Below are 26,012 nucleotides of genomic sequence, written 5' to 3'. Positions count from 1 at the left end.
TAACTCTTGCTGGCCTACCATCTACATGGAGTTCTTTTTAGGAATCACAGCCTACACTTAACAATGCCAATTACACACCCCTGAACTCAGGGACGTTACAGTGAGGCACAGTTTCTTTATTTGAATAGTTCTCCACACAACAGACTAATAGTGACAACCTATGCAGGATTACTATCAGAACAAAGGGTGTAGCTCTAACCTCCTGCTCAAGAGCTAACAGTCAGTAGACAAGGATGTTAGAGTCAAACAGAATGCTCTTTTTCTAAAATTAAGCAACAAGATAGAGAACATAGTGTATGGTTCCATTTCTGTAAGGTTGAGAACAAGCAAAACTGAACTTCGCTCTTGGAAATCTTTGCCTATAGGTCTGAGTGTAACTGAAGGAAAGGAATCTTTAGTAATGTTCTTGCCTTTGTTTAGCAGTGTTGTCTTTGTGACAATTCATCGAGTTGTACATTTATGATTGTGCATTTTTTTGGAAGTATGTTGTAGTCAATAAAAGCAACACAAGACAAAACAAACAAAACACATCAGGCAGCAAATGGGAGGAAACATATATCTGATCAAGGATTTATATCCAAATACACAAAGAACCCTTATAACTCAATTGTTAAAAGACAAACAATTCAATTTTAAAATTGGGCAAAAGATTTGAAAAGATGTTTTACAAATAAGATTTACAAGGAAATTGAGCATCACCATGAAAAGATGCTCAGCATCATTAGTCATAAGTGAAGGGCAAGTTAAAACCACAGTCAAGTACACTACCTACCCGTTAGAATGGCTATAATTAAAGAGACATCCATTAGCAAATGCCGTCAATGTGGAGAACAGGAATTCTCATATATGCTTGGTAGAAATGTAAAATGGTACTCAGTTTGGACACCCATTTGGCAATTTCCCTTTAAAAATTACACATTAATTTACCATATGACCCAGCAATTCCACTCCTAAGTATCTGCCCAAGAATAATGAAAATACACGTGCACACAAAGACTTACACATGAAGGCTCATATCAACATTAATGATAAAAGTCAAAAAGTAGGAACAACTCAAATGTCCACCAACTAGTGAATGGATACAAAATGTGGTATATCCATACAACGTAATGGCATTCAGCAGTAACAAGAAACAAAGTACCCATACACGTCACAACATGGAAAAACCTCAAATACATTATGCTAAATGAAAGAAGCCACGTACAAAAGATCACACACTACGTGATTCAATTTACATGAAATGTCCAGAAAAGAACACTTCATTTCATCTTTAGAGACAAAATATAGATTGATGGCTGCCTGGGGCTAGAGTGGGAATATGGAATGACTGCAAGTGGGCATAAGGGATCTCTTTTTTTTTTTTTTAACATTTTTTATTGATTTATAATCATTTTACAATGTTGTGTCAAATTCCAGTGTTCAGCACAAGGGATCTCTTTTTTGATGATGGAAATGTTCCAAAATTTGATTGTAATGATGGTTGCATAACGTAGTAAATTTACTAAAAATTCACTGAACTGTACAAGTGAAATGGGTGAATTTTATGATGTATAAATTATACCTCAATAAAGTTATCTTTAAAAACCTTTTTAAAATCTAGGCAAAAAAAATTATCTAAATGCATAAATGATTGCACCATTTTAAGACAAAGTAAGACATAAATCTGTCCACTGAAGGAAAATCCGCATGCTCTGGCTATCAGACGAGCAGGTGAAAGAGTAGACATTCTATTAGTAAAGGTGAGAAACCTATCAAATATTCTTCTCTAGAGAATAGCCTCAGCTTACAAGGACGCCCACAGGTAATACAGGACCATCCCCCAGGGGGAGTTTTAAATATACTGACAGCCCTAAACAAGTGACCCACAGAAACCCCACAGCAACCCATGACAAAAACCAGTGCTTCTTCCTCTCTACAGTGAAGGACTAGTTTTTTTCCCCCCAGTATGTTTCAGGCTGATACTTTTATAAAACACAATAAAAACTATCATGAAGATGTCAAATTGCTATGAAGTTTCTAAATCTTAAATCTCAATTTCTTCATCTCGTTGCAGACCAGAAACAGTTTGCAGACCGGCAAGGATCTGAGACCCTACCTTGAGAAGCGCTGATATAAAGCATAATAAAGATGATTAACAACAGGGACTGTCCAGTCTTCAAACTCATTGAACAGTGGGTGGACTGTACATGTAAAATGGGTGAATTTCATGGTATATAAATTATACCTCAATAAAGCTATTGCGGTGCTGAGTTAAAAACCTCAGGACTGATCCTGTGACATATCTGATTCTGAGCAGCAGAGTCCATGCCACTGTACCTTAAGTTAGGGGTCAGGTACCCCCAGGTCGCTGAAAAAGGTAGCCTGCTAGATGGAGTTGCTTTGAATTCATCACGTGTATTTTGGATTGCAATTTTAGTTTTGACATAATTTGTTTAAATCTTCCAACGGTATTTTGGCATCCATTCCTTCATGCCCTCAGAGCATACTCCTGAATCAAGCCATTCACTAGAATACAATAATTATATAAGATCTAAATAAATAATTACTTAATAATAGCCTTGTACTACTCTGGACACTAAGCCTACCGTAATGAACAAACCCAGACAGCCCCTCATAAACCCTGCCCTCAAAGAGCTTACATTCAAGTGGGGAGAGAGACAATAAACCAAATGAATACACAAAATATATTGTATTTTAAATGGTAATAAATACTATGGAAAAAAATAAGCGGGACTGCAAAGACTGAGGCAGGGGGAGTGGCAGCGGGCAGCAGGCTCAAACGGGCAATTTTAAATAGGGTGGCTGGAGAGGGCCTCCCAGGGAAGGCAATAGTTGGAAAAGACCTGAAGGAGGGGATCAAGTGACCCAAGCAGACAGTGGGGGAAGAGTGTTCCAGAAAAAGGACAGAGCCGCATGGCAGAAGCAGGCTTCAGGAAACAGCAAGGAGTAGGGTAGCACTTACTCTTTTCAGACTTCTACAGCAGCAACACCCAGATACTCTAAAGTCCTCGGTTAGACTCATACTCTGAGGGTGGAAATCAAATCTTACCCCTTTTTACATTGCCCAGCTCTCATTTGCTGAGTGATGAAATTGTTTAAGCTGCGATATTCTTACCTTTAGTACAAACACGGTCATTCCCTCCCCCAACATCTCCATCCCATGCATTCACTCCTGTAAGTTGTGGAACTATAGACCCCTGCCTCCCCAGTTAGAAAGGCCAGTTCTTCTAGACCCCTCCTCCTTCTCTCTCTCAATATCCAGTCAGTGAGTAATCCTGTCAAGTCCTTTTTACATCACTGAGTGGCCTCTAAATGGTCTCCTTTTCTACAGCCTTTCCCCCAAACAAATAATTCAAATAAAAGACAACTGACCTTCATTTTTCAATATATTAATTTTAAATTCAACCGCATTTTATGTGTAGCCTGTATGTGTATAAAATTTAAGCCAATCATCACATATTTCCATTCAGATTTGACACTGGTAGCTTTTACCATAAGTTGAGAACTACTCTGAATCGTGAAGTTCAAGGTTAGTATTGAGGTTCAACAATAGATTTGTCCGTGCCTATTACTCCTTTATTGAGATGTTTCTAGAACTCCCAGCTGAACAGCTTGCATATTCAGTTTTCCTTTGTGATTTCAATTGGACATGGTATTCTTCACTTTCCACGGTGAGGTCTGCTGCTGAGTAACAACAGCTGCCAAGTCCCACCACATCACAAGTGAGAGGCAGCTTGAGATTTCAGGATATGCAAGTTTAGTTAACACCCGGAATGAGTTTACGTGGACGCTTGATGTCTAACTGGCTACAGCGTAGAAGGATACGAAGGAAATCTTCTCATTTGTCCAGTTCATTTACACAACGCATCTTAAATAAAAATGTCATAAGCACTAGATAGTATAGCAGACAGGATCTGGAACTGAAAAAAAAAAATCCCAGATTTCAGTGGTATAATGTTGTGACCCTAGATAATCTGGTTAACCTGAGCTTCAGTTTCCTCCAAGAATAATAATATTTGTAAAATAAGAATAATAATATTCTTACTGGATAGTTGCAAGAGCAGGTGAAATCAAGAGAAAGTGCAAAATAAATGCCAGTAGTTGTTACACACGGCAAAATGGCCCAGAGCATGGCGGTTCTCAGGGATTTTTTTAAACTACAGGCAATTCAAAGTCAGTGAGATGAGATATAGAACATCCACACATTTAAATTATCTTCATGGTCAGATCAAAACAAGTAACTACTGAAGAGAAAGAATAAAGGAGTCAGATCTTCCAAGTACCCATCCTGTATTCTTTCCAAAAGACAATGAGGAGAAAGAAAAATTCGTTTTCCTTATACATGGTTTCAAACAATAATTTGCTTTAAACCAAGACGTAATTAATGGCAACAGTTTGCAAACAATAGCATTTTAGCAGGCAGTTCTTACTTTTCACTAAAACGTGCAAGAAACTATGCAAGATTATATATGTACGCAAATCTTGTCTTTTAATTCTAAAAACATTCCTGAAGTTTTGGGAGGAAACCAGACAGGGAAAGAAATCGGACTTGGGTTGATCAAAGAACCTGGTACTAACATGTACCCTGCGGCTATACATTATACACAGGAAAAGGAGGAGGAACCCAAGGAGGGAGTGGTGGCTCCTGTGCGTGCTCTATTAATTCACATTTTGCTCTCTTCTGTTCACATCCTGCGCGGACTCCACCCAGAGCAACCGAGCGAGGGGGTGGGTGGGACTCACACAGCCTAGCAAATAACAGTCCCAGAAACCGAAACGGAATCGAGGTGAATAGTGAAAACACGGCTCACTAGAAAGCGGGGTGGAGAAGGGGCGCGAGAGGGGACACTTCTTTGGGCTGATGAGCCACCTCCGGCCTCGCTGCTTCCTGGGTGCAACCCCTCCCCTCCATTGCCATCAGTTCCCTCCTGTCCTCCACATGGGAGGAGGAAGGCACCGTACACAGAGCAAGGCCACTCATCCCTGGAACGTGGGCGGAGAACACACAAGTATTCCTCAGAGATTCCAAAAGAGAAATTGAGGGGCGGCAACCTGAGAGAGGCGGAGGAAAGGAGGAAAGGAAACTGACTGCAGAGCGGGGGACCCGTAAAACGGTGGAAAGGAACTAAGTAGGTAGCCTGATAGGGCCGGCGCCCAAGGAAAGCAGGGCTACCTGTTGCACACAACTGGCCCTGCGGAGGCGGAGGGCGAAGAAGGGCGAGAAACCCCAGAGAGCGGACCGTTGTCTACAGAGAAGCCTCTCTGGGGCCAGTGCGATCTCAGCCCCAGTGCCTGCGGGGCCCCACCCTGAGAAGCCTTGGCTGCAAATACAGTGATGAGAGACACCGACAGAAAGAAGGGGGAGGCGGTCGACTGGAGCTGGTCTGGCCCGCTCCCGTGGTTAGTCACTCACATCTGATACTCGTCTATCGCCTCCACCAGCTGGCCCCAAGAATCGAAGTCGGCGCCTCTCCTAAAACTGGCGCCCCAGCGCTGCAGCAGACTCCGGGTCACCTCCGACATGGCCGGTCCCCACCCCGTCCCCTCCCGCCCCTACCCCAGCAAGGCCGGGCTCTAGGGCGCCATCCTCCCCGGGCCTGGCCCCGACATTAACAGGGCCAGAAGGAACCGCTACGGCCACCACCGCCACCCGCCAAGGAGCCGCCCAAGCCCATTTGCCGCCACAGCCAAACTTTGCGGCTCCGAAGCGGCCGCCCCGCCGAGACTCCGCCCCCGAGGCCCCGCCTCGCGTTAGGTTGAGGCCGCCCCGCTCCACCGCGCGGCCGCCATTGCTACTGCGGCATTCTTCCCCGGCTGGGGAGGCCGGGCCAGTTCTGCTCTTCCTCTCTGGAGGAGATACCCCAGCTCAAGAGGAAACACTATGGAGGAATAGCCAAGAGAGGGCTGATTAACGGAGTGCTGTAACGGGGTGCCACAACGCGGCAGCCCCCGCCCCCGAGCGGCGCGCACTGCCGCCTCGGTAGCTGTCATGGCCACCCGGCCCACGTGACTCCGGGTCGCGCAGGCCTGGTTTCCTGTCGCGCTAGTTCGATTGTCCCGGCTCTTCGACTCTTTCCCTTTCTCGTTTGCTAACTCGGACACTGCCTTTCTTCCGTCAGGAGGGCTGCTGTCCAGACTCCGAGAAATCGGGTAAGTATGTCACGAGGATGGGCGTTTCCCAGTACTGTCCCTACCCCTGTCATCTCCCCGGAATCCCAGTCAATAGAGTCACCTCCCTTTTATATAAGCTCCATAGACTCCCGGATAGTGGTTCCCAGAAGTCTTCTAGTGTTTTGAAACAAGCGAGAGAAAGAAAATCCATATTGGCCCCGCGAATCAATGGTATTGATAGGTAGATTTTGCGAATCCCCTTGCTGGCGTCTCCAATGGCAGTTGGAGGTCTTATAAGCTAAATGGGGGTTGACTTAGCCGCGGTCAGCCGCCCCTGCCAGGTAGATAGTATCGGCTTTCCACAAAAATGCCTGTTCAGGCGGGGCACGCTAGGGTGTGCGCCTGCGCAAGGTCCTACGGTGTTAAACCGGACGGGGCACGGGAGGAAGAGGCTGGGTGGTAAACAGGAAGTGGACGTTCGGAGCTCGGGGGGCGGCGGCCAGGTAGGTTCCTCGCGGGACCTGGGCCCCCTCTCCGAGTGAGGGACCCTTGTCAGTAATCGGACTCCTGTGGAGGCGGCTAGGTGGCAGCCCCTATTCGACTTTTGTACTGGGGGCCCTAAAGACATCCTCGCACCTGCAGGTGGGTGTGTCGTCCTTCTGCCCCACCCTCCGAAATCTTGAAACGAGAGTGGGGGTCTCTCTTGGGCACAGATCTGGCAGGGGCAGGGAACGCAGTACTTGCCTTGTTCGTTTCTGAAGTAAAGATATACGGAACTTCAGACATTTTCATCCAGAACGTGGGAGGCTGCCTTTAAAAGAGTTTTTGCGGAAATTTTGCTGTCACAATCAAGTGTATTGTGTACCATTACCTCTAGAAGGCTTGGTTTATGTGCCCCGAGATGCTGTGTTAGTTTACTTAGGTTATAAACAAGGTTTACATGTGTGATGTTTAGATTATATATTTTTAAACTAATACAACATTGTAAGTCAACTATTCTTCAATACAAAATGAAAAATACTATATATTTTTGAAGGACTTGTTACATGTTTTGAATTGTAAGTGAACTTGTTCAATTTTTCGTTGAGTACACAGTGCATTTTCTCTTCCTTAAATATCTGATGTTCTCCAAAACCAGTTTGCCATGAAAAAGTAAATGTAGTAAGGGAGGTGCTTAAAGTAGGTATTTTACATACTATGCAGCCCACATTTTTTTTTTCCAGTAAGAAAAGTCTGTGGACAGCATTGTATTGTGCCTTCAAATTAATTAAGTCTTATCAGAATTTCTTGTCTGTTACTTCCTGGAATCTAATTGCCATATTTAATCGCCATTTCTTCCAACCATTTGAACCTGTTCTGGAATTATGGTCTTCTGGTCCTGTGCCCTTCTCATTTGCAGCTGTCCAACCAAAGTCTAGTACCTTGCTTTTCAAAAGTGTAGTCCGGGGACCAGCAGCATCAGGATCTACGGTCCTACCCCGGACTGTTAAATTAGAACCTGGATTTTAACTCCTACCCCTCACCCGTAGGTGATTTTTATGCACATTAAAGCTTAAACATTACTGCTCCAGTATTTTTGCATTGCAGTTATTGTGAGCACTTTTCCAAATACTTTTTTATTATAGGCCTGATCTAAACATAGGCTACTATAAATAGACAAAATAAGATTGACTTATGGCAGTGAACCATTTTATTTATTTTTATATATATATACTGTATATATTTTATATTAAAATGTATATATCCTGTAGTAAATTTCTATTTTAATACTATATATGTTGTTTATTAAATGTTTTATCTTTTATTTTTATTCATTTCATTTTCATCTGTAGGAAACATCTGGAGAAAATGACACATTGGTTTCATAGGAATCCGTTAAAGGCCACAGCTCCTGTCTCTTTTAACTACTATGGCGTAGTCACTAGCCCTGCTGCTTCAAAAATTTGCAGGTATGTTTTAGTCAATTTCCGCAAGTATTGAATGAGCCATCCTTGGATACAAGTTACTTTTTTAGGGCCATGCACACTGCAAAAGTATGTAAGACACTGTCTCTAACCTTAGACTCCTTATAAACTTACAAATGGCATGTGAAGAGTTAAATTATTTAAACTGGGTCCATAATTTTGTATCAGTAGGTGAGTTCTAGAGAGGCTAAAGCAATCACAGTTAAGGAGTTAAGCTACATGTTACAACAGTACAAGAGTCTCCCCAAAGTTATACATGAATATTGTGTATTGGCCAGGTAGTAAATTAATTGAGTTCTGAGCAGGGAGAGATCCCTGTGACCTGAAGTAGCCTTCAGAGTGTTCAATAAGAGAAAGGACTTTTGAACGGGGAGGTTAAATAAATTGTATGGCTTAGACCAGGCGTTGGAAAACTATGTCCTGCAGATTTGGCCTACTGCTTGTTTTTATAACTAAAATTTTATTAAAACACAGCCCCTCCACTTATTTACATGTTGTTTGTGGCTGCCTTTTCTCTATACAGTAGAGTTGGGTAGTCCCAAGAGAAACTTTATGAACCATAAGGCCTAATATATTTGTCTTCAGGCTCTTTACAGAAGAAATTTGCTGATCCCTGACTTAGTAAGAAGGGAGAGGAGAAAGTCATTTTTGTTTGGAAAACTTTTGTTCTAAGGATAGTGAGTAGAGCAGTTTAACTGGAACAGAAGTGAGAGATTCAAGAGATATTTTGAAGGAGTAGTCAGCTGGCCAGATTGACTGATTTGGTCTGGGAGGTTGAAAAGGAGTCAGTGTGTGAGATACAGAATGCAGATAATCAACTGAAGGTACCAGTAAAGAAAAATCAAGAGAGTTGCTACTTTTTGTAGAAAGAAGTAATTGGAGCAAAAGGTAGGAAAACTGGCTTACCTAGACCAAGGGTCAGCAAACTTTTTCTGTAAAGGGCTAAATAGTAAATATTTCAGGCTTTGTGGACTACACACAGTCACTGTTGTATATTCTTCTTTGCTCATTTTTACAAAAATAAGCTGAGGGCCAAATACAAACAAGTTACAGATTGTAGTTTGCCAGCCCCTGATCTTAGACTCTTGGAGGTTGGTCCCAGCTTAACTGTTTTATCTATAGCGTTGGGCATGTCTGTTAACTCCTTTGGATCTAATTACTCATCTGTAAAATTAATAACCTAAATTAGATACTTCTAAGGTACACTCTTCTCAAATTCTAGCATTTTAAGATGAATGTAACTTTATGCAAGTTGGTTTGCAGGTGAATGCCTGCTTGGAAATAGCAAACTATTTAAGTCTAGACTAGGCCTTAAGAATTGAAAAATTTTCCTAATCCAGGGATTACTCCCTCCCAGCTTCTAATTAAATAACTCAACAATGACAAATTCATAAGGTGGCCCATCCCATTTTGAGGTCAGCTGTGTATAATTGTTGCTATGTACGTTCTTGGAATAAGCCTTCTTAAGGCTAGTACTAATGAATAAACACCCCATCTAGACCATTCAAGATTAAGTTTGTGCTCCTTTCTAAACATTATTGCTATGTTACAGTCCTTCTAAATCTTAAAATATTTGAATGTTAGTATTATTTCACTCAGCGAAGACTTTTGCATGCATGCTTTGTCCTAGGCACCCACTAAGTTCTGGGTGTACAGTCTCTACTCTTGGTGCTTACAGTTTAAATTTAGTGTGCCTTTAGTCATTTACACATGATTGTCTTCAGTCATTGTCTGGGTGATATGATTTCTGGACCCCTCACTGAGCAAGCTGCCTTCTGAAATTAGATGTGGACCTGGAGCAGGACCAAGTTAGAGCTGATGATGTAGATCTAGGGTGAGATGTAAAGTTGTCCTCAGAGGTGAAGCCTCAGAAGAAAGGGGAGCAGAAAGCCAAAGACTAACCGTTTCTAGAGGTGGGAGTAAGAAGGAGACGTGAAGAAAATGTAGAAGGAACTGTTAGAGATAAGAGGAGAATCTGGAAAATTTAGTGTTATTGGAATCAAGGGAGAAAAGAATTTAGAGAAGGAAACAGTGTTTGCAACATTTATTGCTGCGGAGAAGCAAAGGAGAGTGGAGACGAGGGAGCAGTTTTAAAATGACTAGTGACAACATATTTCTACAGATTTGAGTGTATGTTGTATTATAGAGTGCAGTTTTAAAATATGATATTCTGTTTAATAAAGTATATTTTGACCTAATGGCAACTTTTGAAATTTTAAGGAGATACTAAAATCATAAATTTAACACAAAGGTTAAATTTCCATTTTTCAGAAAACTTTTTAACTGGTCAGATTGACTTACTCATTCTTTGCCCCTTTAAATGGACTGAGTTTGTTTTAGTACAACTTTTAAAAAATTGTTACTGGAAATTTCACTTACCTCCAATGTTGGTCTTATTTAAATTCATTCCTGTATACTTACATCTTAGAGTAGGGATATGTGTATGTATTTTGAAGCTTTCACAATTGAAACTTTTAAGCCACTTTTACGTGGACTGTTTGTAATGAAGCTCACTTAACTTTACTGTCTCTGTCTCATGTAAGTGACTTAAGGTCATCTAGAGCACGGCTGCTCGAGCTGTTCACCGATCTGAGCTGTAATCCAGAAATGATGAAGAATGCAGCAGATTCCTATTTTTCACTTTTACAAGGTTAGTTATTTAAGTGAACTTCAGGTTTCTAAAAAAACAACTGTGCAGAAGGTGACATCTGATTCTTATACTTTTCAGATTTGAATCATCTTCTAGGCTGCATTCTGTGGTATCTAGGCTGTATTCTTCAGTATGCTTGAGTTTTAGAAATGTAAGAATGTCAGAGTGGTATGTGGTATTTCTAACATGTTGAAAATCAAATATGTGCCTATTTCATATTATGTTACCCTAGGAGAAGGGGAGAGAGGGGCCGGAAGTTTCATTCAGGTACCTGAAAAAGTCATAATCTAAAAAATATTCTGAACAGAACACTTAATGTTTCCTATAAAACTGAAATATTTTCTACCTTTTTATAGGTTTCATTAATTCATTGGATGAATCTACCCAAGAAAGCAAATTACGATACATTCAGAATTTCAAGTGGACTGACACATTACAGGGACAGGTTCCAAGGTAAGCAATGCCAACGCACTAAATTGAAGCCATTTTTGTAAATCTTTAATTCGTAGCCTCTGTGTTAAATAAATTATAAGTCTAATCAGCATTTTCTATTACTAGGAAATTAATGAAAAACTTTTGACCTAAACTGCTAATACAGTCTGTTAAATAAAAATATAATTTGTTTCTCCCGGGCCAAATCTATCCTTGAGATAATCAATATACATGTTAAGTAGAATTGAGCAGCCTTGACTTAATAACACACAAAAAATGGTCTGGGAATTTGGAACCGAAACCTGCTCTTAGGCTTTGCCTTCATTCAAACAGAGCAGAATTTTGGTTGTTTCCCCACTTTTCTCTTCTGATGGACAGTTCACATGTCTTTGGTCCACCTCCTTCTTTCTCTCTTTATCCACAGTTCCATCTGAACTCCATACTTTTTGATTCGTGATACTGTATTGGTTTTCTTCCTAGTTTCACTGTTTCTGCTCTTTTTGAATACTTATCCTCAGAACTTTCTCATCACTCACTTGAAACTGGTTGGAGCTAATTATAACAAGAAACAGATCTTAATGGTACTAAATTTTTGTTTAACTACTTTAAAAATTTTTTTATACCTTTGGGTTGTTTAAATGGTCATATATCTTTATCTCAATTTGCTTTAGAATTACCATTTTATAAAGGTAGAAGGGAGGGACATGGAGATTGCTGAACAACCAGGGCAGGCATTCGAATGGAAGGAGAATTGGATTCACACTCTGTAAATGCACCCTCAGGACTCCTACTGTGTGACCATCTGCTTCCTCGACTGTGTGTTGGGGTTACAGGTGCAGGGTTTTTGTGAGGATCAAAATAGGACATTTGATGCTAAGTGACTAATACAGTGCCAGGCATTTCATGGACATCCAGTAAATGTTAGTCTCCTTCCTTCCTCAGGAATATTTTATGTAGAATTCATGAATTGGGTAGGAAGTTGGGGACTATGGATTCTTTCCAAATTTTATGGGATACCAAGGTTTTCCAAGTAAGTCCTCACTTTCTGTTTTTCTTTATGTACCCCTTGGTACCTCATCTAAAATTAAGGAATGTTTTTCTTTAAAACTTTTTTCAAGACTCAAACCTATGTCGTTATTACATTACAGAACTTTGGCAGATTCTAAAGCATCTTGCATTGCATACATTTGGCACTGTTTCCCACTCTGTTAAATTTTCATTCCTTGTAACATCATTTCTCAGCATAGTCCTATGAGACAGTGAAGGATTATATGATAAAGGCCTTAAGTTATAATGTTGAACAATATTCAGTACATCTGAGATTTTTAAGTTATTTTGTCCTTGATTGCTACTTATTCAGTAGAAAGTGTACTGTGAGTGTGTCTGTGCTGACAAATGTTTTCTCAACTATGCACTCTACTGCTTCATGTGGTACAATAGAAATGGAGTGTTTGGGAGCGAGGCAGATTGATGTAGACAAAGAATAAAAGGGAGACAGCTGTTCATTAGATTTAGTATAAATTAGCAAAACTATTTTATTTAAAGGTAAAGCTATAAATTAGATATGCCTACTAGCATATCATTACTAAAATTACTCGATTTAATCATTAGATGTAATTAATTTGAAAATTCTCAGTGCTGAAAAGAGTAAGCGAGTGAACTACACATTAAATTGTTTTTCTGCATGGTAAACTGTTTTAAAAAATTTGTAACTGTTAAAAAAAATTTTGTAACATATCTTTGTATGTTATAACATGTAGTAAACAGGATAGTTTGTAAGTTATTTTTGAATTGCTATATGTTTTATAACTTTTTTTTCAAGTGTAAAAAGTTTCCATGTGTCTGTTCCTTTTAAGATGGAGGCAACAGTTATAAAAAATACAAAATAGAATCGATTCTAATGTCTTCCTTTTGGGTAATTTTTATGTATCTTAGAATTACGTGTGCAAAATAAGGGTATTCTGTTTTTTTTTACTGCCTCATTTGTGATAAATGAGATAATGTATAAAGAATTTTCAGGGTCTTATCAGAATAGTGAATAAAAATACTTGCTTTATAAGCTTTTTGTCATCTTGGTGTTATGTTTAGTAATAGAGTCTAAAGGAAACAAATAAAATATAAAATATACTTATTTTTAAGACCTTTTTCTTTGTAGTACACTGAGTAGCTTGGCATTTAAAATCTTCTTCAGTTTCTTTTTTTTAACATTTTTTTACTGATTTATAATCATTTTACAATGTTGTGTCAAATTCTAGTGTTCAGCACAATTTTTCAGTCATACATGGACATATACACACTCATTCTCACATTTTTTCCTCTGTGATTCCCTGTGCTATACAGTATAATCTTGTTTATCTATTCTACAATTTTGAAATCCCAGTCTATTGCTTTCCACCCTGTGCCCCCCGGCAACCACAAGTCTGTATTCTATGTCTGTGAGTCTACTTCTGTCCTGTATTTACGCTTTGTTTTTTTTGTTTGTTTGTTTGTTTTTGTTTTTGTTTTTTAGATTCCACATATGAGCGATCTCATGGTATTTTTCTTTCTCTTTCTGGCTTACTTCACTTAGAATGACATTCTCCAGCAGCATCCATGTTGCTGCAAATGGCGTTACGTTGTTGGTTTTTGTGGCTGAGTAGTATTCCATTGTATAAATATACCACATCTTCTTTATCCAGTCGCCTGTTGATGGACATTTAGGCTGTTTCCATGTCTTGGCTATTGTAAATAGAGCTACTATGAACACTGGGGTGCAGGTGTCATCCTGAAGTAGGGTTCCTTCTGGATATAAGCCCAGGAGTGGGATTCCTGGGTCATACGGTAAGTCTAGTCTTTTGAGGAATCTCCACACTGTTCTCCACAGTGGCTGCACCAAAGAGCATTCCCACCAGCAGTGTAGGAGGGTTCCCCTTTCTCCACAGCCTCTCCAGCATTTGTCATTTGTGGATTTTTGAATGACGGCCATTCTGACTGGTGTGAGGTGATACCTCATTGTAGTTTTGATTTGCATTTCTCTGATAATTAGTGATATTGAGCATTTTTTCATGTGCCTTTTGATCATTTGTATGTCTTCCTTGGAGAATTGCTTGTTTAGGTCTTCTGCTCATTTTTGGATTGGGTTGTTTATTTTTTTCTTATTGAGTCGTATGAGCTGCTTATATATTCTGGAGATCAAGCCTTTGTCGGTTTCACTTGCAAAAATTTTCTCCCATTCCGTAGGTTGTCTTCTTGTTTTACTTCTGGTTTCCTTTGCTGTGCAGAAGCTTGTAAGTTTCATTAGGTCCCATTTGTTTATTCTTGCTTTCATTTCTATTTCTTGAGTAGACTGTTCTAGGAGAACATTTTTGAGATAAATGTCAGATAATATTTTGCCTATATTTTCTTCTAGGAGGTTTATTGTATCTTGTCTTATGTTTAAGTCTTTGATCCATTTTGAGTTTATTTTTGTGTATGGTATAAGGGAGTGTTCTAGCTTCACTGATTTACATGCTGCTGTCCAGTTTTCCCAACACCATTTGCTGAAGAGACTGTCTTTATTCCATTGTATATTCTTGCCTCCTTTGTCGAAGATTAGTTGGCCAAAAGTTTGTGGATTCATTTCTGGGCTGTCTATTCTGTTCCATTGGTCCATATGTCTGTTTTTTTACCAATACCATTCTGTTTTGATTACGGTAGCTCTATATAGTATTCTCTGAAGTCTGGGAGAGTTATTCCTCCAGCCTCTTTCTTTTTCTTCAGTAATGCTTTGGAAATTCTAGGTCTTTTGTGGTTCCATATAAATTTTACTATGATTTATTCTAGTTCTGTGAAATATGTCCTGGGTAATTTGATAGGGATTGCTTTAAATCTGTAGATTGCCTTGGGCAGTATGACTATTTTAACAGTATTGATTCTTCCAATCCAGGAGCATGGGATATCTTTCCATTTTTTAAAGTCTTCTTTAATTTCCTTAATCAGTGTTTTATAGTTTTCCATATATAAGTCTTTCACCTCCTTGGTTAGATTTATTCCTAGGTATTTTATTACTTTGGGTGCTATTTTAAAGGAGATTGTTTCTTTACTTTCTTTTTCTGTTGATTCATTGTTAGTGTAAAGAAATGCAACAATTTTTGAACGTTAATTTTGTAACCTACTACCTTGCTGAATTCTTCAATTATTTCTAGCAGTTTTTGAGTGGACCTTTTAGGATTATCTATATATAGTATCATGTCATCTACATATAGTGACACTTTTACCTCTTTGTTTCCAGTTTGGATCCCTTTTATCGCTCTCTCTTGCCTGATTGCTGTGGCTAAGACTTCCAAGACTGTTGAATAGGAGTGGTGATAGTGGGCAGCCTTGTCTTGTCCCAGATTTTAGTGGGAAGCTTTTGAGTTTTTCAATGTTGAGTACTATGCTGGCTGTAGGTTTGTCATATATAGCTTTTATTATGTTGAGATATGTTCCCTCTGTACCCACTTTGGTGAGAGTTTTTATCATAAATGGGTGTTGAATTTTATCAAATGCTTTTTCTGCATCTATTGAGTTGATCATGTGGTTTTTGTCCCTTCTCTTGTTGATGTGATGTATTACATTGATTGATTTGCATATGTTGAACCATAAAATCTTCAGTTTCACATCAGCTTGGCTGTTTTGCTTTCCTCTTCCTCAGTTTCTTTTTACAAACTAACTGCTCCAGTCAAGCTAGTTGAGTCACTGCTGTCAGAAAACTCTTTATACTGTCTTGTGCTTTAACAGCATCATTCCTTCTTCTGGGATGTCCTTCTGCTTCCCTTTTCGCCATCTTTTCAGGCACGATTCAAATTCTGTATATACTGTTAAGCCTTCTTTAATCATTCTAGACCGAAATGATCTCTCCTGTGAAACTCATTTTCTTAAAATGTGGTGTAAGAACCACTTGCTCCAGAATCACCTGGATACTTGTTACAAATGCAGATTCTGGGCCCTTCCCAGACTTTCTGACTTTATGGGGTAAGTCCCAAAAATCTGTACTTTTAAAGCTATTCAATTTACAGTAACCGTCGGGGAACTACTGTTCTCAAGTTTACTATTATGAAGTACATCCTGGACCATATGTTTAGTCATTTGTTGTTAATTATGTTTGTGTGTGCTTGTGTCTTATCTCCCCAGCTATATTAAACACAGGGACTCTTTTTTCAGCTAGCATTTAGTTCTTTATAATTTTTAGTAAGATGTGTAGTAGGTTTCTTACAGAGATGTCTCAGTAATTGACAGTACTTAATGATCATGTTTATCATTTTAGTGCCCAGCAGGATGCTGTTTTTGAATTAATTTCCATGGGATTTAACGTAGCTTTATGGTATACCAAATATGCTTCAAGACTGGCTGGAAAAGAAAAGTAAGTTAACAGGGGAGGGTCATATGCATAAATATTATTTTTCAACTGTATAGAGCTTCATCATTAAAAAGTCTAGGCTACTGATAAAAAGTACCACTTGTCATAAATGTAAAGTTGCCTGATATTGTTAATACTTTAAGTACTAACAGAATTATGGAGCCCAGTGTTAAAAGTGAAAAAAAATGTAATAATCTTGTCATGGGGATGGTCTTTCTAAATAAAACCCCAAACTAAGAAAAAGAAAATATTGAATATTTGGCCACATAAAAGTACCATAAACAAAGTTTAAAAAAGCAAATAACATTGGTCAAAAAATTTGTAATGCAGTGACAAATTGCTTTTATAATGTATACTCTTACAAACCAACAATCAATTGAAAATAAGTGATCAATCTTTGATAATTCAGTCAAAGACAATAAGCAAAGGACATAAATAGGCAGTTCGTAGAAAAATACAAAGGCTTATAAGTAGGTGAAAGATCTTTTGAAGGATTAAAGAATTGAAGTAAAATGAGGTACAATTTTTATCATAGTAAAAGTGGATATTAGCAATATGAAACTGGAAACTACCAACTGTGGTGCCTCTGAACCTAGGAATAGTGGACAGCCATGTAAAAACGAGGTTGAATTATATCTGCTGATGTAAAGTTATCACTAAAGCAATTGAGCCAATTAAAACGAGCAGAGTGGTGAATGTTGTATATGTATGTTTTTCAAGTATATGCACACAGTAAGTGTGTATTCTTTCATGCCTGTTTATGCACAGAAGATTATCTGGAAGGAAAAACAAAAACCTTTGTCCAGACCTCTAGAGAAGATCTTTCTTTTTAATTTTTAGTATCTTCTCTTTGGATAGTTTTCATTTGCACTTGTTACTTTTTTAAGTGTTAAATTAGGCTTTTTTAAAAGGAAGAAAACCGAATGAGAGGCTAATTTTTATGGCTTTATGATAATGTGTTAGTTGTTGGTTTTAATACCAGAAACGCAGTTTGTCCTCTAACTAATATAACCACTATCGTTAAGCATAACAGAGGATGAAGCAAAAGAAGTCCACCGAAGCTTAAAAGTTGCAGCTGGGATTTTTAAACATCTAAAGGTAAAATCATAATAAAATATATTCTTAATGCTTTAACTCTTGAATAATTTTTCTTTCTTTGTGGAGTGGGGTGAGAGAATTATTTCATCATGTAAGAAGAAGCAGTATGCGTTCTGTTTTCCTTACGTTAAGTTCCTTGTTGATGAATGCAGCCAGTTACAGAATATTGCCTCTGCTTTAGAAAGTCATTAGTGAATTTTACAATTAAACAACTCAGGTCGTACTTCACTGTTTTCTTTTCCACTTCTTCTGAAAAGACAGGAGAAAACAAAGCACAAAATTAGGTGGTTCTTAGCATTTCTCCTTGCTGTCTGCAGCAGTTGCCAGGAGCAGTCATGATTCTGCAAAACTGAATTTTCTGGGTATATTTTCTGTATTTCAGTGAAAATGTTAGAGGGGCAGTCAGTGCATACTAATTAAATTGCCTGGAGATGAGATGGGAATTAGTAGAAAGACTAATGTATTTTCCAACCAGAATTACCCCCGCCTCATTCTAATTAAACCACTACTTACTGAAGGCTCCTGGAGGCCAGTGTTGCATTTTCTTGTGATAAAATAAGAAACTTTTACAGTGATGAAGAAGCTGTGCTCCTGAGTTAGCTGCAGAACTGTAGTCTCCTTTATATCTACAGTTATTAATGTGAATGAACAACTCTGGCTATCGTGCAAAAGGGAACTTTGGTCACCATTTCAGTTAACGTTTTCTAAGATGAAAAGAGTATGACTTGCCTATCTAAGTAACTTATTATGACCCAGATTTTACTATTGAATTCCTTATTTTTACAAAAGTTTATAAAAAGCTTTAAAAGTTTTAGTGTACAGGTGCCTTTATTCTCTGTAAGCATAATATTGTTCCTTTTTACACAATTTTTGTTTGTACCCTAAATTTCTGATAAATTCCCAAATTGAATGCCTCATGACTTCCATTTTCTTTATCTCCAACAACTGAGTTAAAATAAAATTTGGCTTCTTTTTCTGTTTTTTTGTTTTTATTTCTCTCTCAGGAAAGTCATATCCCAAAGCTTATTACACCCGCAGAAAAGGGGCGGGATTTAGAGGCACGACTCATAGAGGCTTATGTTATCCAGTGTCAGGCTGAAGCTCAAGAAGGTATCCTAAATATTGTAAGATTTTTTTTTTTGAAGAAAGTCTATATTGGCATTTAATTCTTCTATTTTAAAAATCAGAATTAGCTGGAATTGAGTTTCAAGATTTGAGAAATACCTGTTTCTATACTGCTCACTATGAAACGGAGAATAATTTTCTTTAGCATTTGCCTTCATTTTTTGTTAGCAAGAAAAGGCCTTCCCATTTAATGACTCTTTTTAAGAGAATTTGATTTCATGCCATTTCTGGCAGCATGAAATTAAGTCTGTAACTCAGCTTTTGCTCCTCCACCTTGCTCATTCTTTTTCACTTCCACTGTTTGCCTTACCTCGAAATCTTCACCTATCAAGGTCAGGAAATAAATGAAGACTTAATGTGAAAAGAATAAAGTTAGAAACTCTGTAGACTTCTGTTTTTTCTTTATTTCAAACCCCAGTGCCCTGAAAGTATTTGTTTCCTCTTACATCACGCTCTTTTGTAGTAGGGATTTTCTGTGATTAGTAATTGGCTAGTGGTTTATTTAAGGAAATGGTGTTAGAGCCAACAAGCTGTGTGCTTTCTGTTTGTTTAGGTTTGTGTCTTCTGTAGCTAGCTTTTTGTGTCAAAACTTTTACCAAACTGTATTAAAATCCCACATAGATATCAGGCTGTCTTTTGCTATTGTAATTGAACTTAGGGTGTTGCAAGTAGAAGTAATCGTCCGCTCACTTCATTGTGTTTTGATTCTAGTAACAATTGCTCGAGCAATTGAGCTGAAACATGCTCCTGGACTCATTGCTGCCCTGGCTTATGAAACAGCCAATTTCTATCAAAAAGCTGGTAAGTTTATAATTCTGTTATATTTTTAGTCTTTAAATGTTTACATTAAGCTCTTGGCTTAAGAAACAAGCCAAATAAAAAGATTCTCAGATTGCTTCATCATTTGCAAAACTGGAAGAGTATCTGCATTACTTTGTTACTCTTGGTTAAAAGAATTAGAGCTACTCACAGTTATTTGGCTCCATAACTCCCAATGAAAAGAATGATGCTCTCTTTTTTAACCAGTTATATCTACTAGTTAAACAGCTAGGGTTTTTTTAAGATTTGTTTTTGGTCTTTATAACAACCTTATAGTTAACATCCTTATTTAGACAAGAAACTGAAACCTAATATAACTAACCCGTAATTTAACTGCTAGCTAGTGGGAGGCTGGGACTAGAATCCAGGTCTTCTCATTAACCTATCATTCTGTTCAGTCACTTTTTCAGGAAATATGCATATTCTTCTATTTTTGGCATGGTTACTCGTTTAGTTGCTGGGTATACAAAGATCAGTAGAACAGATGACAGTCTAGGGAGGGAGACAAACATGTAACCACATTTTTATCCCATGAAATAAGGTGTTGTCACAGGGGTGAAATAAAAACCTAAAAGATCTGGGATCTTTAGACAGATGCTCTTAGCTGAAACAGGATAAGTGACAGGAGAAAAGGTTAGGAAAGTATGCAGGTGTGAGATTGCGAATTGGTTTGTAAGCCTATGTAAAAGTTTTGGCCTTTATTTGGTAGATATTTGGGACCCTTTAAAAGATATATAAAGTATATCTGATTTGATTGGACTTGAGTTTAAGAAAGCTCCCTATCATGGCAAGATGAGAAATGGGCCTGCTGGTGATGGAGTGGTAGACTGACTCTACTTAGACTATAATCATGTCTTCCTAAGTACTATGGAGGAAATGATGAAAGCTTTGACAGTGGCAGCAAAGTAGGAAATGGAGAGGAATAAATATATCTGAGAGTGTTGGGCAAGATAATTGAGCATGTGTGTTTCATACAAGATGCAGGGATGGAGTGACGAATGAGAGTTAGGAGAGTATCCTTTTTCTGTCTTGGGTGACCAGACTACTCTTTGCGTTGCTATATTCTTTAACTTTTTGAAAAGAGATACCATGATGGTATAATTCATATTTACATTTAAGTACTTAGTCATATCTACTGTTATCATTATCTCAGCTTAAGTTACAGTAACCATCAAATCAAAGAGGTGCCATGGTACTTGATCAGTCTTACTACGTAGTTAAAATACAGTTATGGGAAAATAAATCACTTTAAATAAAGCAAAGTATTTTTTTAAATATGTAAATGCTTGAGTTTGAGACTTGAATGGCATTCTGCTTTTAGCATCTGAACACATGAATTGAAAGTCTTCTAGTGAATCAGGGTGAAATTATATTTTGCTTTTTAAAATGTAACTTTAGATCATACTTTATCCAGTTTGGAGCCTGCGTACTCTGCTAAATGGAGAAAATATCTTCACTTGAAAATGTGTTTCTACACAGCTTATGTAAGTATTTTCAGCCCAGAAACAGTATAAGTTACTGTGTCTCCAGCCCCTTGAGTGCCAGCACTGTCATCTCGCCAGACTCTTCACTGGCGTTTTACAAATAATGGACAGCTCTGAGTAAATGTTTCCTGACGGTCAATGCAGCCATTGTGGGGTAAAGTGGGCAGAAGGAGATGATGTGGAACTGGATTACAGCAATGGAATTACTGTTGGCTCAAACCCACTTTTAAGCTGACTTAATGAGAATTCTCTCATTTCAACCTGTACACTAAGAAAGATATTTGCTAATTCTAATCTTAAGGTTTACCATACAGTGTATCACCTGGGTTGGTAAAGAACCATTAATAAGGTTTCTTACACCTTCTACTCTGTTTTCAAACACTGCATGAGACCCTGTGCAGTCTCTGCACTGATGTCGACGTTTAAAGAGTCAACTTGTCCTACTCCAGACTGGTACTATTTTTCTTAAAACCTGGTTAGCCCTTAGCCTCAAAATGCTCCCTCCCTCTCCCTCTGTACTAGCACAGTGATTTCCCTCCTTTATCCACTATGCCCTCACATTGAAAGCAGGTTTCAGCAAATACTTTTTGCTCTCAGTCCATGGTTAGAAGGCTAGTTTGTCTCGGGGCAGGACGTGATTCCACTTTTGTACCAAGAGAGATGGAGGAAAGCTTATTCAAGGAAAGAAATGTAGGGGATTGCATTGATACTTTGAACAGTGGACAAAGGCCTTTCTTTATTTGAGGAGAGAATGAATAAAAATTTGTTTCTTTTATCAGGCTTACTGTTATCATGGTCAGACTTTGTTGGCTAGTGATAAGTGTGGTGAAGCAATCAGGTCTCTCCAGGAAGCAGAAAAATGTAAGTATTCCTGCCAGGATATTAACCCCCCTTTTAAAAACTAGTGTTTTCGCATAAAGGGGAAATAGGTGGTTAAAAGAGATTTTGGCTGAGTTCATGAAAGGGAATGAGCATCAATGAAGTAATGAAGAAGAGAAAAAAATATTTCAAAAACCTAGAGCTTGTAGAAAACACCTGCCTGTCCCTTACCCTATTGTTGGTGTTGCTGTTATACTAGTTAAAGAGCATCTCTGATTTACAGCCTTTTTAGTATAAATAGTCAATAATTAATTGTTATCAAACAACTTTGTATCCCTCCACCTGTAGTTTATGCAAAGGCAGAAGCATTATGCAAGGAATATGGAGAAACCAAAGGACCTGGACCAACAGTCAAACCTTCAGGACATTTGTTCTTCAGGAAGCTTGGAAACCTTGTGAAAAATACCCTAGAAAAATGTCAGAGAGAAAATGGATTTATGTGAGTACAGCTCAGTATGATTTTAGTAATATTAATAATAGTACAGTATGTACAGTTGGCCTTCTGTGTTCTGTGGTTCCACATTCATGATTCAGCCAACTGCAGACGGAAAGTATTCAGAGGAAAAAAATTCTGGAAAGTCCCAAAAAGCAAAACTTGAATTTGCCACACACCACCAACTATGTATGTAGCATTTACATTGTGTTAGGTATTATAAGTAATCTAGAGATGATTTAAAGTTTATGGGAGACTGTGCATAGGTTATATATGGAAATACTACACCATTTTATATAAGGGACTTGGGCATCTACAGATTTTGGTATCTGCTGGGGGTCCTGGAACCAATCCCCCAAAGATACCAAGGGATGACTATATTTATAATGTTTAAATATTAATATTGTTTTAGTAATACCATAGTTTGTTAGTCTCTGTTCCTAAAAAATTATCAAATTGCATTTAAGTTTAGCAATTGGTGATAGAATTCACTTGTATTGGATTAACTGTTATTCTGCTTCTAATGATGACATAAAAGCAGATTTTAAAATTCAAGCATGAATTATTAACATACGGCCCTCTTATTCTGTCCAAATTTTCTTCCTTTGTTTCTCTGCCATTCCTGCTCCATGAGTTTAGTAGTATCTCCTCTTGACTCATTCATCTCACCCAGGTCCCAGCTACCCACAAAGCGGGGAAATTAATTTGCTGTCAGTCCTGTCTAGTTCCGTCAGTCACTTTCTTTATTAAATCAGCATTGTTCAAACTGTAGATCAGCCCCTGCAGAGGTTGGTAGAATTAATTTTGTCCCCGTTTTTCTCTCCTTACTTTCTTCCCTTTATGTTCTACATCTGGTCATAGTGAGCTCTTTCGCTTCCTTGAACATACCTCGTTTAATTCTTATCACTTCCTTTGGAAAGCACCCCTGACCCCCCAGTTCCGAGTACATTGCCCCTCTTCTGTGTTCCCTTGGCACTCTTGGCCTTTGTAGCTTCAGTTACATGCACTGTAGTGGCACGGTTTCTTGACTTTGTCACATTCTCATCTGTAATCTTTGTGAGACAGGAAATGCTTTCTGTGCTATCCATCCTTAAATTGTCGCTTTCTTGCACAGGGCCTTGGACAGAAATAGACAAAGAGTTCACAAAGAAATGAATGAATTGCTATTTACATTGCGTTTTGCAGTTACTTTCAGAAAGTCCCAACAGAAGCCCCGCAACTGGAACTCAAAGCAAATTATGGCCTCGTAGAGCCTGTACCTTACGAGTTTCCTCCGATGAGTGCGCACTGGACGCCAGAAACGTTGGCTGCGTTTGATCTCACCAAGAGACCCAAGGATGACAGTGTACGAGACTGGGTTTTTTCTGTTCATTCACAAAAGTTTCAAAAGAGAATTCAGACTTCACAATTGATACTGTCCTCTATTTAAGTAGATACATGTGTTTGTCTAAATGTTAAATTAGCTAATTACAGTGCTTGATATAAAATCTGTTATAGAACTCTCACTTAGAGAGAAGACCTTTAGGCCTTAAGTGTCTTCTGGTTTTTTACATAATTGAGTGATGTTTTCACCACATTATCTTGCCTTTTTATGAATCATTAGAGCCTCTTTTAAGACGTGTGTGGGAGGACAGGTCTAAAAAGTGTGGCTTACCCGTGATTATACTGCTGTCACAGCGCTATTTTTGATTTAGCATTGTGCATGATATTTGAAGATTTGGCCTAATTTCAGCATTCCATGAAATCATCCAGGAGTAAAATGACTGCTTTTATTCATTTATATCTAAGTACATCTTAGTGTACTAAATCAACTGATGGATTAAGTGGAAATTTTGAGGTTTGGCTACCAAAAGACAAAGGGTCTATGAAGAAGGGAATGGAAATTATTTTGTAGCCATAGCACCTTCCTGGGAATTGAATTTTTTTAAGTAATTTCCTACCCATACTAAAACCATTATTCCTTAAAGTAACTATTTTTATATCCTGTTCAGCCTCTTAAATAACGTCCTCAGAGATAGCCTGTTACCATCATGAGTTATTTTCTAATTTAAGGATTCCATGTGCATAGATTGATCACTCAGTTTCTCCTTCCTTAGAAAGAATCAGAGGACCGTTAGCTTGATTTTTGCCTGCCTATGTAGGTTTTCATCTTCACTGAAATGTTGCCTTCTGATTGTGTCTTTAATTGAATTGGTGTGTTACTGTGTTAATCTTGATGTTGTGTAATTTAATATAACATCTTTATATTAGACTGAAATGGAAAGATCGAGTGTTTATTTTCCAGATCCTGTTTTATGTACTCACACTGTATTTTTCTTCTCCCTAGGCCAAATCCAAACCAGAAGAAGTGGTGAAACCAGTGAAAGAACCAGATATCAAACCTCAGAAGGACACTGGGTGCTCCATCTCCTGAAATCACTGATGCAGTGTCATTTTGAATTTCTCTACCAGTAGATAAGATTAACCATGGAACTTCAGTTCATATTTCTTGAATCGATTTCTCAGAAGCCTATATTAATTTAGTACATTCAGAGGGAATCTGCCTTCAATTTATTTGTTCTTGATTTTTAATACAGTTGAGATGTTTCATGCTTTGCTTCCAGACTCCTTTGTAATCTGGAAAGCATGTGAAAGATCTTTATTGAATCTCTAAAGGGCATATTTGGGGGTTGGGTTTTTTCCCCTGAACTCTGGGTGGTAGTAAGTTTCAGGTTAATACATTATAGACCAGAATCGTGTGGTTTCAGGTATGTTTTTCCATCTTCACAAGAAAAGTTTATTTTCCTTCCTCTTATTTGATACCAGAAGAATGACAGGAGCCAGGTTTAAACAAAGACAGTTTTTTCTCCTCCCCATTATGTTAATTGTAGCACAGACTTGTTATGTTCTGAGTCAGTTTCTTTTCTGGGGGGAAAAAAAATCATTTTAGATCTTCAAGCAGAAAATCTTCATACCAAATCCCTCACACATGTTAGAATCCATAATTTACTTGAAAATCAGTGTTTATAGGTGTGTTGAGACCATTTAAGAACTTACTCCTATGTTGGTAACCCTGCACTTCATTTCAGTCTCAATAAACAAGCCTACAATATTTTTTGAAGTACCTTTTCTAGTGGATTTTTTTACTTAGACGCTAGAACTTTGTAACAGCTCTTAGTGTTTCTATATGTGAGAAGACAGAATGAAAATGTTTTTGCAGAAGTCAAATATTGCATGATGTAAAGAAAGAACTTTAAACCTAAACTTTAAACCTAAGATAGGGTGTCCTGAATTACACCGGTAACTCTTTACTTCTTTGTTACAGGAGTTAGAGTAAAATGCCTTTGTTACTTAATTTCAGTGTATGTGGTTTTTATACGGTGTCCTAATATACATGTACTCTGAGAATTGTATTGCTTTAGGTGGAAGGCCACAACAGAAACTTAAGAGAGCCAGTAGATTCAGTATATCTTAAAAACAGCTTGTAATATTTGAAATAATTTAGTATATACACAAATCTGAGATATTGTGGATATATACTACTTTAACAAAATCACACCTATAGGTTTATCTTTTGATTATTCTCCTGAGGCACTAATTTTTCTATTACAAATGTCAGATTGGTTCACTTAATAGAAATAATAATATTAGTGTACACTGAGCACTTACTATGTACCAGGCA

General features: G+C 38.1%; 2 protein-coding genes across 4 annotated transcripts in view; one reads left to right on the top strand and one right to left on the bottom strand.

Annotated features, from left to right (window-relative positions):
• The window catches only part of AIDA (axin interactor, dorsalization associated), a 35,357-nt gene extending 29,654 nt beyond the window's left edge, over positions 1-5,703 (bottom strand). Inside the window, exon 1 of the mRNA XM_006198853.4 lies at positions 5,414-5,703. Coding sequence (XP_006198915.1) covers positions 5,414-5,523 — 110 coding nt within the window. The 5' untranslated portion in view covers positions 5,524-5,703. The remainder of the gene's footprint in view (positions 1-5,413) is intronic.
• A 99-nt stretch (positions 5,704-5,802) lies between these two features.
• Positions 5,803-24,940, top strand: BROX (BRO1 domain and CAAX motif containing). 3 transcript variants are annotated; one of them, XM_006198855.4, is made up of 13 exons: positions 5,803-6,150; positions 7,944-8,060; positions 10,619-10,725; positions 11,082-11,178; positions 16,421-16,516; positions 17,539-17,611; positions 18,616-18,721; positions 19,448-19,537; positions 20,954-21,039; positions 21,819-21,900; positions 22,207-22,357; positions 23,537-23,696; positions 24,678-24,940. In XM_006198855.4, the coding sequence occupies exons 2-13, from the start codon at positions 7,960-7,962 to the stop codon at positions 24,762-24,764; spliced, it is 1,236 nt and encodes a 411-aa protein (XP_006198917.1). In that variant the 5' UTR covers positions 5,803-6,150; positions 7,944-7,959; the 3' UTR covers positions 24,765-24,940. The 3 variants fall into 3 exon arrangements, with proteins under 3 accessions (XP_006198917.1, XP_006198919.2, XP_015090335.1); XM_006198857.4 differs by lacking the exon at positions 5,803-6,150 and adding an exon at positions 6,578-6,614; XM_015234849.3 differs by lacking the exon at positions 5,803-6,150 and adding an exon at positions 6,618-6,753.
• Positions 24,941-26,012: the final 1,072 nt, after the last annotated feature.

Source organism: Vicugna pacos, chromosome 23 (assembly GCF_048564905.1).
Source record: "Vicugna pacos chromosome 23, VicPac4, whole genome shotgun sequence".
Lineage (NCBI taxonomy): Eukaryota > Metazoa > Chordata > Mammalia > Artiodactyla > Camelidae > Vicugna > Vicugna pacos.
This window is presented reverse-complemented; position numbering and strand designations above follow the sequence as displayed.